The 13,337-nt window shown below is 33.3% G+C and overlaps 2 protein-coding genes across 9 annotated transcripts in view; one reads left to right on the top strand and one right to left on the bottom strand.

The window, feature by feature from the left end:
• TRMT1L (tRNA methyltransferase 1L) overlaps positions 1-13,337 on the bottom strand; it is a 36,178-nt gene that overhangs the window by 14,349 nt on the left and 8,492 nt on the right. For all 5 annotated transcript variants that reach the window (XM_019952732.2, XM_019952728.2, XM_019952729.2 and 2 more), the window contains 7 exons: positions 12,464-12,528; positions 10,703-10,832; positions 9,121-9,244; positions 8,552-8,631; positions 3,728-3,977; positions 3,115-3,327; positions 2,000-2,190 (listed from right to left, as the gene is read on the bottom strand). In XM_019952732.2, coding sequence (XP_019808291.1) covers positions 2,000-2,190; positions 3,115-3,327; positions 3,728-3,977; positions 8,552-8,631; positions 9,121-9,244; positions 10,703-10,832; positions 12,464-12,528 — 1,053 coding nt within the window. The remainder of the gene's footprint in view (positions 1-1,999; positions 2,191-3,114; positions 3,328-3,727; positions 3,978-8,551; positions 8,632-9,120; positions 9,245-10,702; positions 10,833-12,463; positions 12,529-13,337) is intronic.
• RNF2 (ring finger protein 2) overlaps positions 1-13,337 on the top strand; it is a 106,783-nt gene that overhangs the window by 91,417 nt on the left and 2,029 nt on the right. Inside the window, exon 7 of one of the 4 annotated variants that reach the window (XM_073803520.1) lies at positions 6,385-9,126. The exons of the other annotated variants lie outside the window; for them this stretch is intronic. Coding sequence (XP_073659621.1) covers positions 6,385-6,393 — 9 coding nt within the window. The 3' untranslated portion in view covers positions 6,394-9,126. Of the gene's footprint in view, positions 1-6,384; positions 9,127-13,337 lie in introns of those variants that run through there. 4 annotated transcript variants of the gene reach the window in all.

The raw sequence follows: 13,337 nt of genomic DNA, 5'->3' as shown, positions 1-13,337 counted from the left end.
AGGAAGGGAAAATGGAAAATGGCAGGCTATTACCTCATTTATGTTAGCAAAAAGCCAAAGTATATTACTTAAAACCGATAAATCCAAATTACAGAAACATACACATATTTGCTACTACAAAAGTAAACGTTAAAATAAACAACAGACTAGATAAGTCAGTATCTAATATAGTTAAGAGAAAAGGGCAGAAAGGACAAATACTAAAACTTTAAAAAAATAAGGAGAATATAACCATAGAAACCAAAGAAATGAGAATCATTAGACAACACTTGGCTCAACTCTATGCAAATAAATTAGAAAAGCTGAGTGAATACTATTAACCCTTTAGTGAACAAATAATTCTGATGCTAGCTAAACTGTTCCCAAGCATTGAAAAAAATGTAAAAGTTCCAAATTCTTTTTGAAGGGAATTTAAACTAATTCTAAAGCCCAACCAAAATTATTCTAAAAAGGAAAACTATATACCATCTTATTTATGATATTGAAACAGAACTCCTTTAAAAAGTTAGTAAACAGAATCCATAATAAAAGAATACTTCCTGACAGAGTAGTTTATTCTAGAAAGTCAGAACGATTTGATATTGGAAAATTTTATTATAATCAAATTAATAGATCTAAGGAGAAATACCATATAATCACCTCCACATATGCTGAAAAAACATGTGACAAAATTCAACATCGTGATAAAACATAGTAAAATTGTAAATGAAGGTTACTTTCTCAACATGATAAATGATAGGTATCTCAGATTCAAGTATGAATCAGAAAGCACCAGAGGGAACTAAAACAAGGAACATGACAGGATGCCCTCCATTCCTACTATCAATTAACACTGTAGCAAAAGTATTAACTCTTGGACAAAAGAAAAGCATACTGGGTTCTTAGGAAGCTTCAGAACTGTAACAATATCTCTATCCTCCTTAATGTGATCAAGATAAACCACCAACTGGTTTATTTATTTATTTTTTGTTAAGCCAAAACAAAGGATCCAATGTCAGAACACTGAAAATAGAGCTATGAGAAGGGACTGTGTTAACAGATATTAAACAACACTAAAAGTCTTCTGTAATCAAAACAGTGGGATAGAGGTGTATGAACATCCAACCACTGGAAAAGAATAGAAAATCCAGAAACAAACTCAAATACATGTGGGATTTTAGTATAAGATAAATATGGTAGTCTCAAATCAGTGAAGACATGAACTATTCAATGAAACATAACCTTCCTTGAATAATATAGGATAGGAAAGCTCTTTCCAACTACAGACAAAATCCAGAGTACATTAAAAGTTTGATTAACTTAACAACAGCAACAATGAAAAATTTCTGCATGAAAAGGTAAAAAAAAAAAAAAGATGCAAACACAAGTGACAAAATGAGAAAAAATATCTGCAACTATCGTATCATATCACAAGGGTTAAACTCTAGTATATAAAGGAGTTCTTAAAAATCCATATTTAAAAAATGCCAAGAACCTAACAGAAAACAATGGGCAACTCTATGTCCCAGAAAAGCAAAATAGAAACAGCTTGATGAGGGCACAAGCCACATCTTTTTCCTTGATTCCCCAGGCCTGGCATATAGTAGAGGCTCAATAAATGTTTACTGAATGAATTTTATAACTGATGCCTTTTATATTCAGTCAGAAACATGAAAATTATTTTTATAGAATTAATGATTTGAAACATCCTAGATAAAGAGGTAATCTGACTTAATGTTCCTAAAATTAGTGACACTGGAAACTAAGTTATTTCTAGATGTTTCAACAGAGGGCAGGGCTAAAGAGCATAAATTATGATGAGTAAATGATTTTAATGAACTCACACGAATGTCTTGTCTGTTGATGAAAGGAAATCCAGTATAGGAAATAAAGTTAGCACTGTAATCTTTAAAATCAAAGGACAACAATATGTATAATTAGGGATGTGATAAAGGCGTATTCATTGGAGGCTTATAGATAAATTAAACCGAATATACAGTCAAAAGAAACTTGAATTTACCTTCTACCATATTACCATCCTTCTGAAAAATTCTCTCTTCACACCACTGACAATGGATTAGGTACTGAATCTTCTTGGCTGTTTCATCTGCAGAAGTAGGCCCCCTCAAAACTCTCACAACAACCAATACAAAATGTTCCAGAGCCACTGCAAACAGTACTTCTATGCCTTTGTTACATCGGGCTGCAGCTCTGGAAAAATTTATTAAAGTTATTTTGGGAGCTTATCATTTTCCTTTGTTTGGCATTATACTGACAGTACTAACTTGGACACTAAACTATGGATGGGTTATGGGAAAATAAGGAAAATTCAATTCTTAGTAGCAGTGATTTTAAAAGATCATTACTATAACTTCTACACAAATTGAAACACAGGATATATAGGATGCTTGGCAGGATTTTAGTAACTACACATTTTCCCTTATGAAATCTTCTCAATATTCTCTGGTTTTCAGTGTCACTTTGTTTCTTGTCATCACAACCATCTTCTTTCTTTTTATCTACTTTTTTCTATAAAAGCTTCCTCTAAACAATATATGTTTATTGAGTACTAACTACATGCAGGAACTGAACAGTCAGTGAAAAATGAATAAGCAAAGTCCTTGCCATTATTACTTTTATATACTTTTGGATTAAATTCTACTTGATACACCATTTATGTACTTAGTTTTCCCTCTACAGTTCTAAACTAACTTAAACTTTGTACGTATTGATTTGAATCAAATTTATAAGCCATCATTTTTTTAAACTACATAAATAAAAGATGAAATGGACAAAAAATGATTGTTTCTAAATCTAAAAACAGGCTTTGCTTTCCCTTTTCATGGTGCTGTCCCCTACATTGTTGAAATAAACTGATTTGAAATTAACTTTCAATATTTCCTTTCTTAGTACTTTACTTATTTTAATAACATTTTAAATTGAAGAGTAAACTATTTTAGGCACAAGCTTTCAAATCAAATTCTAACTTAAGATTACCAAACAAATCAAGATTACATATATGGAATACGGAATTTGTATTTCGTGCATATTTTGAAGAATGAAATAAACACTTCTTGTAATATTATTTCGTTTTATCATATACCCAGACAAGGTACACTGTTGGCCATTTGGTACCTTGCCACTGCAGCTACAACAATTCTGGCTGCTAGCTCCTTGTAATATTCAGTTCGGACAATGTTACAGCCGTAGTGACGCCGGGCAACATGTTGTGCCTTGGCATATAAAGAACTGATATCTGTAGAAGTCACTGACACTATGCCAAGGTTTCTTATATTTCTGAATGCAGAATCAAGATAGTTCACAGATGTTCCAAAAGGGTCTAGGTGTCTAAAATCACAAAGAATACAGACATATTTAAAATCATACTAGTATCCAAAATAATACCATTGTCATTATTTCTAATGACAAAATTCCATGGATTCAAAAGGACTTCATAAATCTATTTTAAATATATAATTATGTTTTTAAAGTAAGCAATAAAATGATCATATGATAGGTTACACATGTAAAAATAAATCAGGCTTAGAGGAAATTGTCATGCCCAGGCATTTTATTTCAAATGCTAGAAAATGTTCTTACTGCTTTCCTTAGGCCAATGCCAAAAAACTTTATTAATTTAAATAAACAAACAGTGACAAACTATGTTAATTTTTAATGGCCCCCTTCCTACCCCGTCTCCTGCCAAATCCAAGTCAGTTTAGAAAGTGACACAATTTTTTTCACTTACATGAAATCAAAAGATCTCAAATGCATCAGTACATTGGCATCCATTTTGGTCACCTTAATATTACCAAAGTTTTCCTCTCCTTCTTCAGGAGTATCATCACTCTCTTCCTTTTCCTTACAGTCCACTACCACTTTCAGTTTGTTTAAATGGCAGTTCTCCTGAATCAACGTCACAGAGTTTTCATTCAAATCATTAATTGTAACCTTGACTGCATTCCCAAGGTGTTTTGCCCATTGTAATCCCATTATCCCTTGGGAGAAATTGGAGGAAAAATGAGTTTTTAAATTGTAATAAAGAATAAAAGTAGTATAATAATAAAGAATATAATTTTATAAATAACAAAAACAATTCTTTCAAAATCTTAATACTTTCATAAGTAATTCTTATTCTACTTTCTCACTAAAATGCCTCTGAAGAAAATTTACCACAAGAAAATGTGTCCAACAGATTTCCATTAATAGTTTGTAAAAAAACTTTTCTATAATCCATGTTCAAATAAAATATCCATGTATGTTCTTTATTTGGGCTTTGGTAGGATTTTTTTTTCTTTCTTTTTACAATGGAATACTTTTTTGAAACAAAATCTTACAGAGAAACCCAATATACAATATGAGTAAGAGTGCAGTTACTGTACTTGAAGGGAAGATGGGTAGTTGGAACTCCTCCTGCTGAAGTTTACCCTAATGCACCAAAATATGAAAACAACTTTCCTGGATCAGTGCTTTTCAAATACTGCACAACAGCATCATTGTGAATGAAAAAGAACAACTTTGTATGTGTAAGCAAATGACCAAGAGGAATTGAGACCAAGAGGGCCCTTCTCACAGGCTTTCTATTCCTATTGGACTTGAGTCATAAGGGACATTCACTACACAGTGGGAGATGGTGACACAAGCCTAGCCAATATGGAGTAGAAAAAGCCCTATTTACGGGAAGTATTAACCATCTTCTCCCTACATGTGCTTCATAAATGTAAAAAGTTAGCATTTACTATGTGCCATGGTCTTTACATACATTTTCCTACTCTTACAACAAGCTTGTGAAGTAAGTTCCAATATTCACATTTTATATTTATTTATTTGGCTGCGTTGGGTCTTAGTTGTGGCAGGTGGGCTCCTTATTTGCGGCTCACCAGCTTCTTAGTTGTGGCACGTAGGCTCCTTAGTTGCAGCAGGCAGGCTCCTTAGTTGCGGCTCACTGGCTCCTTAGTTGTGGCATGTGAACTCTTAGTTGCATCATGCATGTGGGATCTAGTTCCTGGATGAGGGATCAAACCTGGGCCCTCTGCATTGAGAGCGCAGAGTCTTAACTACTGCACCACCAGGGAAGTCCCTATCCACGTTTCAGAGATGGGGAAACATGCAAAATGACTGCTATGAGCTTGATTTTAGTTTACCAAGGCACATTAAAAAGAAAAGGCTGAGAAGATCTTACTTAAATGATAGTTTTAGGGATTTCAGGTAAAAAAAAGAGTAGTTCATTGCATCATTATTTACAGTAGCCAAGACATGGACACAATCTAAGTGTCCACAGATGGATGAATGAAGAATATGTGGTGTATATATATATATACACGTATATATATATATATATACGTGTATATATATATGTGTGTGTATATATATATATATATACCCAGTGGAATACCATTCAGCCATAAAACAGAAGGCAATCCTGCCATTTCAGACAACATGGATGGACCCTGAAGGCAGTATGCTAAGTGAAATAAATCAGAGAAAGACAAATACTGTATGATCTAACTTACATGTGGAATCTAAAAAAACCAAACTCACAGAAATGGAGATCGGATTTGTGGCTGCCAGAGGTGGAGACTGGAAGGGTGGGAGAACTGGGTGGATATGGACGGGTACAGACTTGCAGTTATAAGATAAATATGTTCTGGGGATATAATGTATAGCAGGGTGATTATAGTTAATGATACTGTACTGTTTATTGGAAAGTGACTAAGAAAGAAGAACACAGAAGTTCTCATAAAAACGGAAAGAAAAATCTGTAACTATGTGAGGTGATAGATGTTAATTTTTTTTGGTGATCATTTTACAATATATACATATCATTATGTTGTATATCTAAAACTTATACAATGTTATATGTTGATTATATCTCAATAAAACTGGAGGAAAAAAAAATGACTCCACTATCAAGAAACGTATACAGTACCCAGTCTAGGATAGACATTTAATAAATTTTATTGAATGTAAAAAGAGAGAGAGAGAGAGAAGTTGTGTCAGGGAAAATGCTGGGAAATAAATCTGGAAAAGTAGATTGGGTCAGATTATAGAGGATATTAAATTGCAATCTGAGAAGCTGAACTCTATTTAGACAATAAAGATGCATGATTTTTTTGACTGAGAAGTAACATTATCAATTCAGTGTTTCAGAGGAAGGGCTGTTTGCAATAGCATACAAGACAGAATGGGTGGGAGAGATATCATTGCCAAAAATCATTACATTGGTGGATATGGAATGGAAAAGGAGTATGAGTCATAATAAAAAAGAATAATTAGAACAGATCGGTGGTTGAGTGTATGTGGGGACAGTGGCAGAAAAAGGAGTAAAAATTGATTCAAATTTAAAATACGACTGGTGGGACTTCCCTGGTGGTCCAGTGGTAAAGAATCTGCCTTCCAATGCAGGGGACGTGAGTTCGATCCCTGGTCGGGGAACTAAGATCCTACATGTCGCGGGGCAACTAAGCCTGCGCGCCACAACTACTGAGCTCACCCACCTCTACTAAAGAGCCTGCGTTCTGCAAACTACAGAGCCTATGTGCTCTGGAGCCCACGCCACAACTAGAGAAGAGAAAACCCGCATGTCACAACTATAGAGAAGCCTGCGTGCCACTACGAAGAGCCTGCGCACCACGAGTGCCGCAACAAAATATCCCACATGCCGCAGTGAATATGCTGCATGCTGCAACAAAGACCCAACCCAGCCAAATAAACAAATATTAAAAAAAAAAATCCAACTGGCTCAGAGGATGTGATCAGCTTAAAATCACTACTTCATCACTTTTACCATATTTACAGAGACATTACTGATGATGATGATGATGGTAGTAGAAGTGGTAATAATACAATAATGATGATACTGAGTACTTCTATAGCATTTGCTATATACCAGACACTGTTTCAATTTCTTTACATGTATTAATTTACCTAATCTTCACATTATTTTATGGTGGGTACCCTCCTTTAGATAGATGAGGAAACTGAAGCATAAATTTCCTGTGGTTAGACAGCTAACACGTTATAAAGCTGGGATTTGAATGCAGCCAGTTTGATTCCACAGTCCATGTTTTTCACCACTAGTTCTCCCTGAGGAGAGGAACATGAGAGCTAAGTCATGCTTTCATCCCATTGGTACAAACTTCCCAAGAATACACTCCTATAACCGTTAAGAAGTAAGATGTGGATTAGGTACAAGTGGCTTCTTAGAAATTTTCTACTTTTTCCATTATCTTTTCTCTACTGTTAAGTCCTTTTGGGAAAAATGTTCTCAATCTTTAAAATTTCACCTTACCCCACTGCCTAATGACTAAGCAATATTTACTGCATCACAAAAAAGAGACAACCAAATACCAACTGATAGCTGATTGCAGTAAATATGTATTCTTGCAAAAAAAAAAAAATCCTATCTGAATCTGCAAACCTGAAGATCCAACTACCAATTTACAGAAATACGAGAGACAGAGGAACCATGTGATGGTTCATCTTATATGAACCATGGTGATGCAATCAGCAAAAATCTAGACTGTGGGAAACTCTACAGGGCAAATGACCTGTTATATCAACAAATAATTATCACGCATACACACAAAATGATGGAAGGTAATATAGATTAAGAAGAGACTTAAGAGACATACTAAACAACTGAAATATATAGTCTTTGTTTGGATTCAGATTTGAATTTAAAAAAAATTATGAAATAGGTATATCTAAACATTTGATGACATTAAAGAATTATTCTTAATTTTTTAGGTGTGATATGGTATATGGGTTTTAATTGTAAAAAGTCCTTGTCTTTTACATATCGCATTGAAATATTTACGGATGAAATGATCTGTGATTTGTTTCAAAATAATGGGGATATAGAATGGAGGAATGAGGTATGAGGGAAAGTGCATGGGAATACATATATAAGACTGAGTATGAATTAGTAATTTCTGAAGTGAGTGATGGATATAAAGGGATTCATTTATTATATGCTCTACTTTTATATATATTTGAAAATTTTCCATAATAAAAAAATTTACCTTGGATCTTTTTTTTTATATCAAAATATTTTGCTACATATGATATCCATATAAATTTCCTAAGAAAAGATACTGTACCAGAAGGTGGGCAAAAGGTACTTTTTATCTTCCAATTATAAGATAAATAAGTACTAGGGATGAAATGTACAACATGATGACTATGTATAGGTAACACTGTTATATAGGAACATCAAGAGGGTAAATGCTAAGAGTTCTCATCACAAGGAGAAATATTTTTTCTTCTTTCTTTTCTTCTTATGGTATTGTATCTACATGAGATGATGGATGTTAGCTGAACCTACTGTGGTAATCATTTCACAATATATGTAAAGCAAATCATCATGCTGTACACCTCAAACGTGTACACCTGTACAGTGATGTATGCCAATTATTTCTCAATAAAACTGGGAAAAAAATCTCTTCAGGTTCACATGATATAAACAAACCCTTAGTTTTCAAAGTGGCTAACCAACAAGAAAAAAAAAGGGAAAGAAAAGATACTGTACAGATCTGATAAAGTGGGGTTCCAAAAAGGCTTCATTACTTACCAGTAGCTCCAAAGGCATCTAGACATTCCAAAGGTTTTCGTTCCTTAGCCAAAGCAGCCAGTGTACAGAATATTAGCTGCCTAGAAGAAAGTATAACAATCAAATAATTTTACGGCACCATGGTTTCATCATTGTAGATTTTATTTTAAGAATAGTGAGAAATGGGGCTCCTATTTACTATGCAAACTATTTTGGAAAGAGACCTAATATTATATTCCTTACTTAACAGTACAAGAACTAAAAATCTGTGAAATTAAACTACAAATCGAATTGGGTTTTATTAACAAGTATTCACGATGAATAATGATTTTATAAATAAAACTTGCCCACAAACTTGCCCGACATGTTCATTTAATTATATAAAGTTAGACCTGTTTTACTCTCTGAGAAAGAAATTGGTTTGGCAGAAAAATAAAAGAGAGAAAACAATCATTCTGAGAAAATGCTAAAATAAATGATTTTCAATCTATACCTAGTTTTGTTTCAATATTTTAAAACAAAAAGATTAGGAAAAGGTACATCTGTAATTATTTGAAACATCCCATAACCCTGTTTTCAATTTATCTTACCGATTTAGCTTCATTTTGGGATTAAAATAGGAATCTGTTTTCTGAGGTACAGAATAGTTGGGACAAACTTGTACATCTGTGTCTGACTCTTTCAAAATTTCATTAGGTGGTTTGGCAGCAGAAGCTAAAATTACAAAAAAAAAAAAGATTTCCAGTGAAATACAAAATAATTCTAAATATCAAAAACAATATACATTAAAAAAATAACCTTCCTTTATAATATTTCATGTTAATGAAATCAGTTGAGTAGATGCCAAAAAAGTCCCCCCAAACTGACCTACCTAGCACTGTCTCTGGAAAAGAGTAGTACTCAGTTAAGTATTTGGTGAATTAAAGTTTGTCAGCTTAAAATCTTAACTGTCTAGCACATCAATATATCTGTATACCTAGTTAAGAATAATCAACCTAAGATAGTACAAAATCCTAAAATACCTTTATTACTCATCAAACACTACATTGTGTTTATATAGGTTGGTTGCTAAATATATTTTATTGTGGTTTAAACATTAGAAAATTAACCTTTCTGTGTAGTTACATTCCATTAGCCGGCATGGATAACTAAGAGTCACTATATTTCCTGAATGTGCTTGACTTCAGAACACTTTCTCATAATTATGATTTTAAATCACAAATTATATTCAAACAGCTATAAGCTAATGTAAAAAAATTATTCTACATTTAATATACATTAGAATCATTTAGCTATAAACCCAAATGAAACAGTGATGTGTTTGTGTGAATATATTTTAAATATTTAAGAAAGGAAACATATGTAATATGTGTGGGGGAAATATAATTGAGATTCTCTATGTTTGGATTTCTTGATAACATTACTATCAGAATGTTAACTAAATGGGAACCATATTTCCCTTTCTACAATGCCAAATAAAAGTAATCTTTTCTAGTGTTGTGTTATATATCTTTCTATACTCAACAGTGTCAAGTCACATATCTCACAAGATCAGCCTTTCTCAAACCAGGTTCTGTGAGCAAATTAAGCCCTTCAAATAATTATTTTAGTGACTTTTTTTTTCAATTCTTAAAGGGAAGGTCCAGAGTACCATTCTAGATGTATAAGAGAGAAGTTAATTCATTACATATAATGGATGCCTTAGGGCAGGAGGGCTTAATTCTTAATTCTTGAGAAGGAACTGTCTCAGTATTAACAAGCTACTAATAACTCGATATCACTCAGGATAATAAAGAGTCTTTATATATCACTCTACCTCCTTTTTCCAGTGTTTTTTGATAATAAGTATAACACAGTTATTGGTACAGGAGCCGTCATTCGTAATAAAATTCTATAGTCTTTCATTAAGATACCTATATTTACTTGAACATCAGTTACTTTTTTCTACGCATATTTAATATCTATCCCAGATATTAAATATATCTGTTAAATTGAGAACAGTTGAACATTGTTGGGAGTCTCACAGAAACAAAACAAAACCTGACAGATTAGTAGTTAACTAAATGATTTGGTTAAGTCACTGTATTTTGTCTGCTTGATATCTGAAAAGAATAATTAGACCATTGTTTAAGAATTTAGTTATTAACATGTTAATGAGATTGCTCAACTTACCAGCAATATACGTGGATTTAGTCTCTCCTTTATTCACATGGCGCCTAACATGTCCTAGCATATCCGTCCTTCTGGTGATTGTTGCTGAACAAATAATACAATGATAATGGGCTCCCATTTTACTGGATATCTATCAAACAGAGTATTTAATTTAAATACATAAATAAGTTACTAAGACAATGAAATAAAAGTTTATTTAATGTTGTAAATTTATGTATGTTAGTGTATTTAGGGTTTAACGTATAGAAGATAGTATTCATTTTGCCATGTGACTTTGAAAGGATTTTTACTTCCTTACCTATATTTACATATGCTTTTTAATCTTACTTTACAATAGGCCACAAGTTTAATTTCTTAGTTTTTTCCATTCATTCTAATCAGCAAATAACTGTACTCTATCTTCTATAAGCAGCACTTAACAAACGGTATGACACTAGCAGCAATGTGCTGGTAGATGTATAGCAACTGGCTCTCCAGGAAAATAAAGCCCTGATTTGTAGTGTCTGCAGCTGTCTGTGGTTTACGTACTCTACCATGGCCGATGTCAAGCTACAACCGTGACATCTGAAGCTACCAATGGGACATCACTGAATGTGAATTTGGGAAGAGATGTGCAATATCATACCAGAGAACACTGCCACCGTGCAGATACAGAATACATAAATAACGTTAAGAGCACAGGTAAAAGTAAAATGTAAAATAAATGGGAAGTAGTGAGTTGTGAGTATTCATTAACTTTGTTTTTAATATAATTTATTTACTTTTAAGTTTATATAATTTAATTTTTGATGATGGCCACATTTAACAACGAGCTTTCAAGATTTCTGGAAAATTGAGCTAGTTCTAGCACACTACTAAATGTTAGAGACAGGATAAAAAGTCTATTTTTCCAAGTAAAAATTCTCACTTTATAGTTCCTCATTTAGCTAAGAACAAAACCACCACTCCAACAGCTCTTCCTGCTTTTGATGCCTTTTTACTCTTACGTCCTGTTTACTCGGGATTATAGAGCAAGGAGAGAATAGTCAAGAACATTGCGCAAGGTTCCTTATGGCATTGTGGTTATCATATTCAAAATAGATAGGGTTAATGGACTAAGCATTATTCTAACTACTTAAGAAATGTTTGTCCCCCCCCCCCCCCGCCGCCAGTTCTTTACTTTTTTTAGTGACTTGAAAGGAAAATTAATAATGAGGACCCATTAAACTAATATGCATTTAGGATAGTGTCACTATAAAATATTTTACAATTTGTATTCCCCAAAGGTCAAATCTATCCTAAAAGTAAACACACGTACTTTAAAAAAAAAGTTAGTGAGATTTCAGAAAGTTTCTTCCTTCTGTCCTTTGACAAAGTAAGAGGAAGAACATAGGGAGGATGAGTATGAATCGACACATATTAAGATATTTACTAACCCACAGAAATTAAAGGCTCTTATTCCATGATCAAAATTTATTTTGAAAGAAAAAAAATTACTATTTAAAAATCTCCATTCCAAAATTAGTAAGTGGTTTAATTTTCCTTTTGAACACAAGAGAGCAGGTGATCTGACTGAAATTAAAAACTTTAAAATGAAAAGTTCAATACAGCAACTTCTTTCATACATTTCATATTTTTCCTACTATGGTAATCTGAAAGCCCTTGTAAACAAAATCTTAAACTCATTGCTGAATATGCACATTTTAGTCGTAAAGCAACTCAAAATTGCACTTTCTTTACGGACAGCTAAGTCTAAAAAAAACAAATCTACCATGTGATTACCTGTTCTCCAATAATGTTTGGTTTCACTGGTCGACAAGGTAAGTGACAGATGCACATCCTGTAACCTAGAATGAAGAATGAAGAATTGCTGCTTGTCTATCACTGTTCATTAAGTATTCAGTTATTATTAAAAATTACTAGCAAATTTTATTTTATAAGAATAATTGAGATTATTCTTATATTTGTAATGTCATAGTTTATTTGAATGAGATTGCCTTAGTTTTATGTACTTGCTGTATATGACATAGTATAAAAACAAACACAGGAGGATCTAGGGTCAAAACCTGGTTCTGCCAAAAATATCTGTGTTACCTTGGTTTAGTCATTTAGCTTCTTTGGGACTCAGTTTTATCGTCTTTCTGCCATCTTGACTTTTTCTTAGGCTTCATCTTCTCTGCCTTATGCTGCATTTACCATTATACAGCCTCTTCTTCATTTATGATACAGCACTATCTTAGTTCTCTTCCCATCTTTCCTACTTAATCTTCTTTACAGATTCTTTTCCCTCTCTCATACTCGAAAATGTAGATTTTCTATATGCTTGATGTGCTACAAAAATTTTTTCTCATTTCCTTGGTAACTGTAGTACCTTTCATGATTGCAACTATCTCCCCTGTGAGAAGGAATCCCAAATTATAGCTCTCTTACCAACTCATTCCTGAGGGCCAGATCTCTACTTTCAATTGCCTATTGAAGACATATGACTGGTTATTTCAAAACCTACTGTCGGGAATTCCCTGGTGGTCCAGTGGATAGGACTCCACGCTTCCACTGCAGGGCACATGGGTTTGATCCCTGGTCCCTGTTTGGGGAACTAAGATCCCACAAGCCGTGTGACGCAGCCAAGAAAAACAAAAACAAAAACCCAACAACA

The sequence above is a fragment of the Tursiops truncatus genome, chromosome 1, assembly GCF_011762595.2.
Source record: "Tursiops truncatus isolate mTurTru1 chromosome 1, mTurTru1.mat.Y, whole genome shotgun sequence".
NCBI lineage: Eukaryota > Metazoa > Chordata > Mammalia > Artiodactyla > Delphinidae > Tursiops > Tursiops truncatus.
This window is presented reverse-complemented; position numbering and strand designations above follow the sequence as displayed.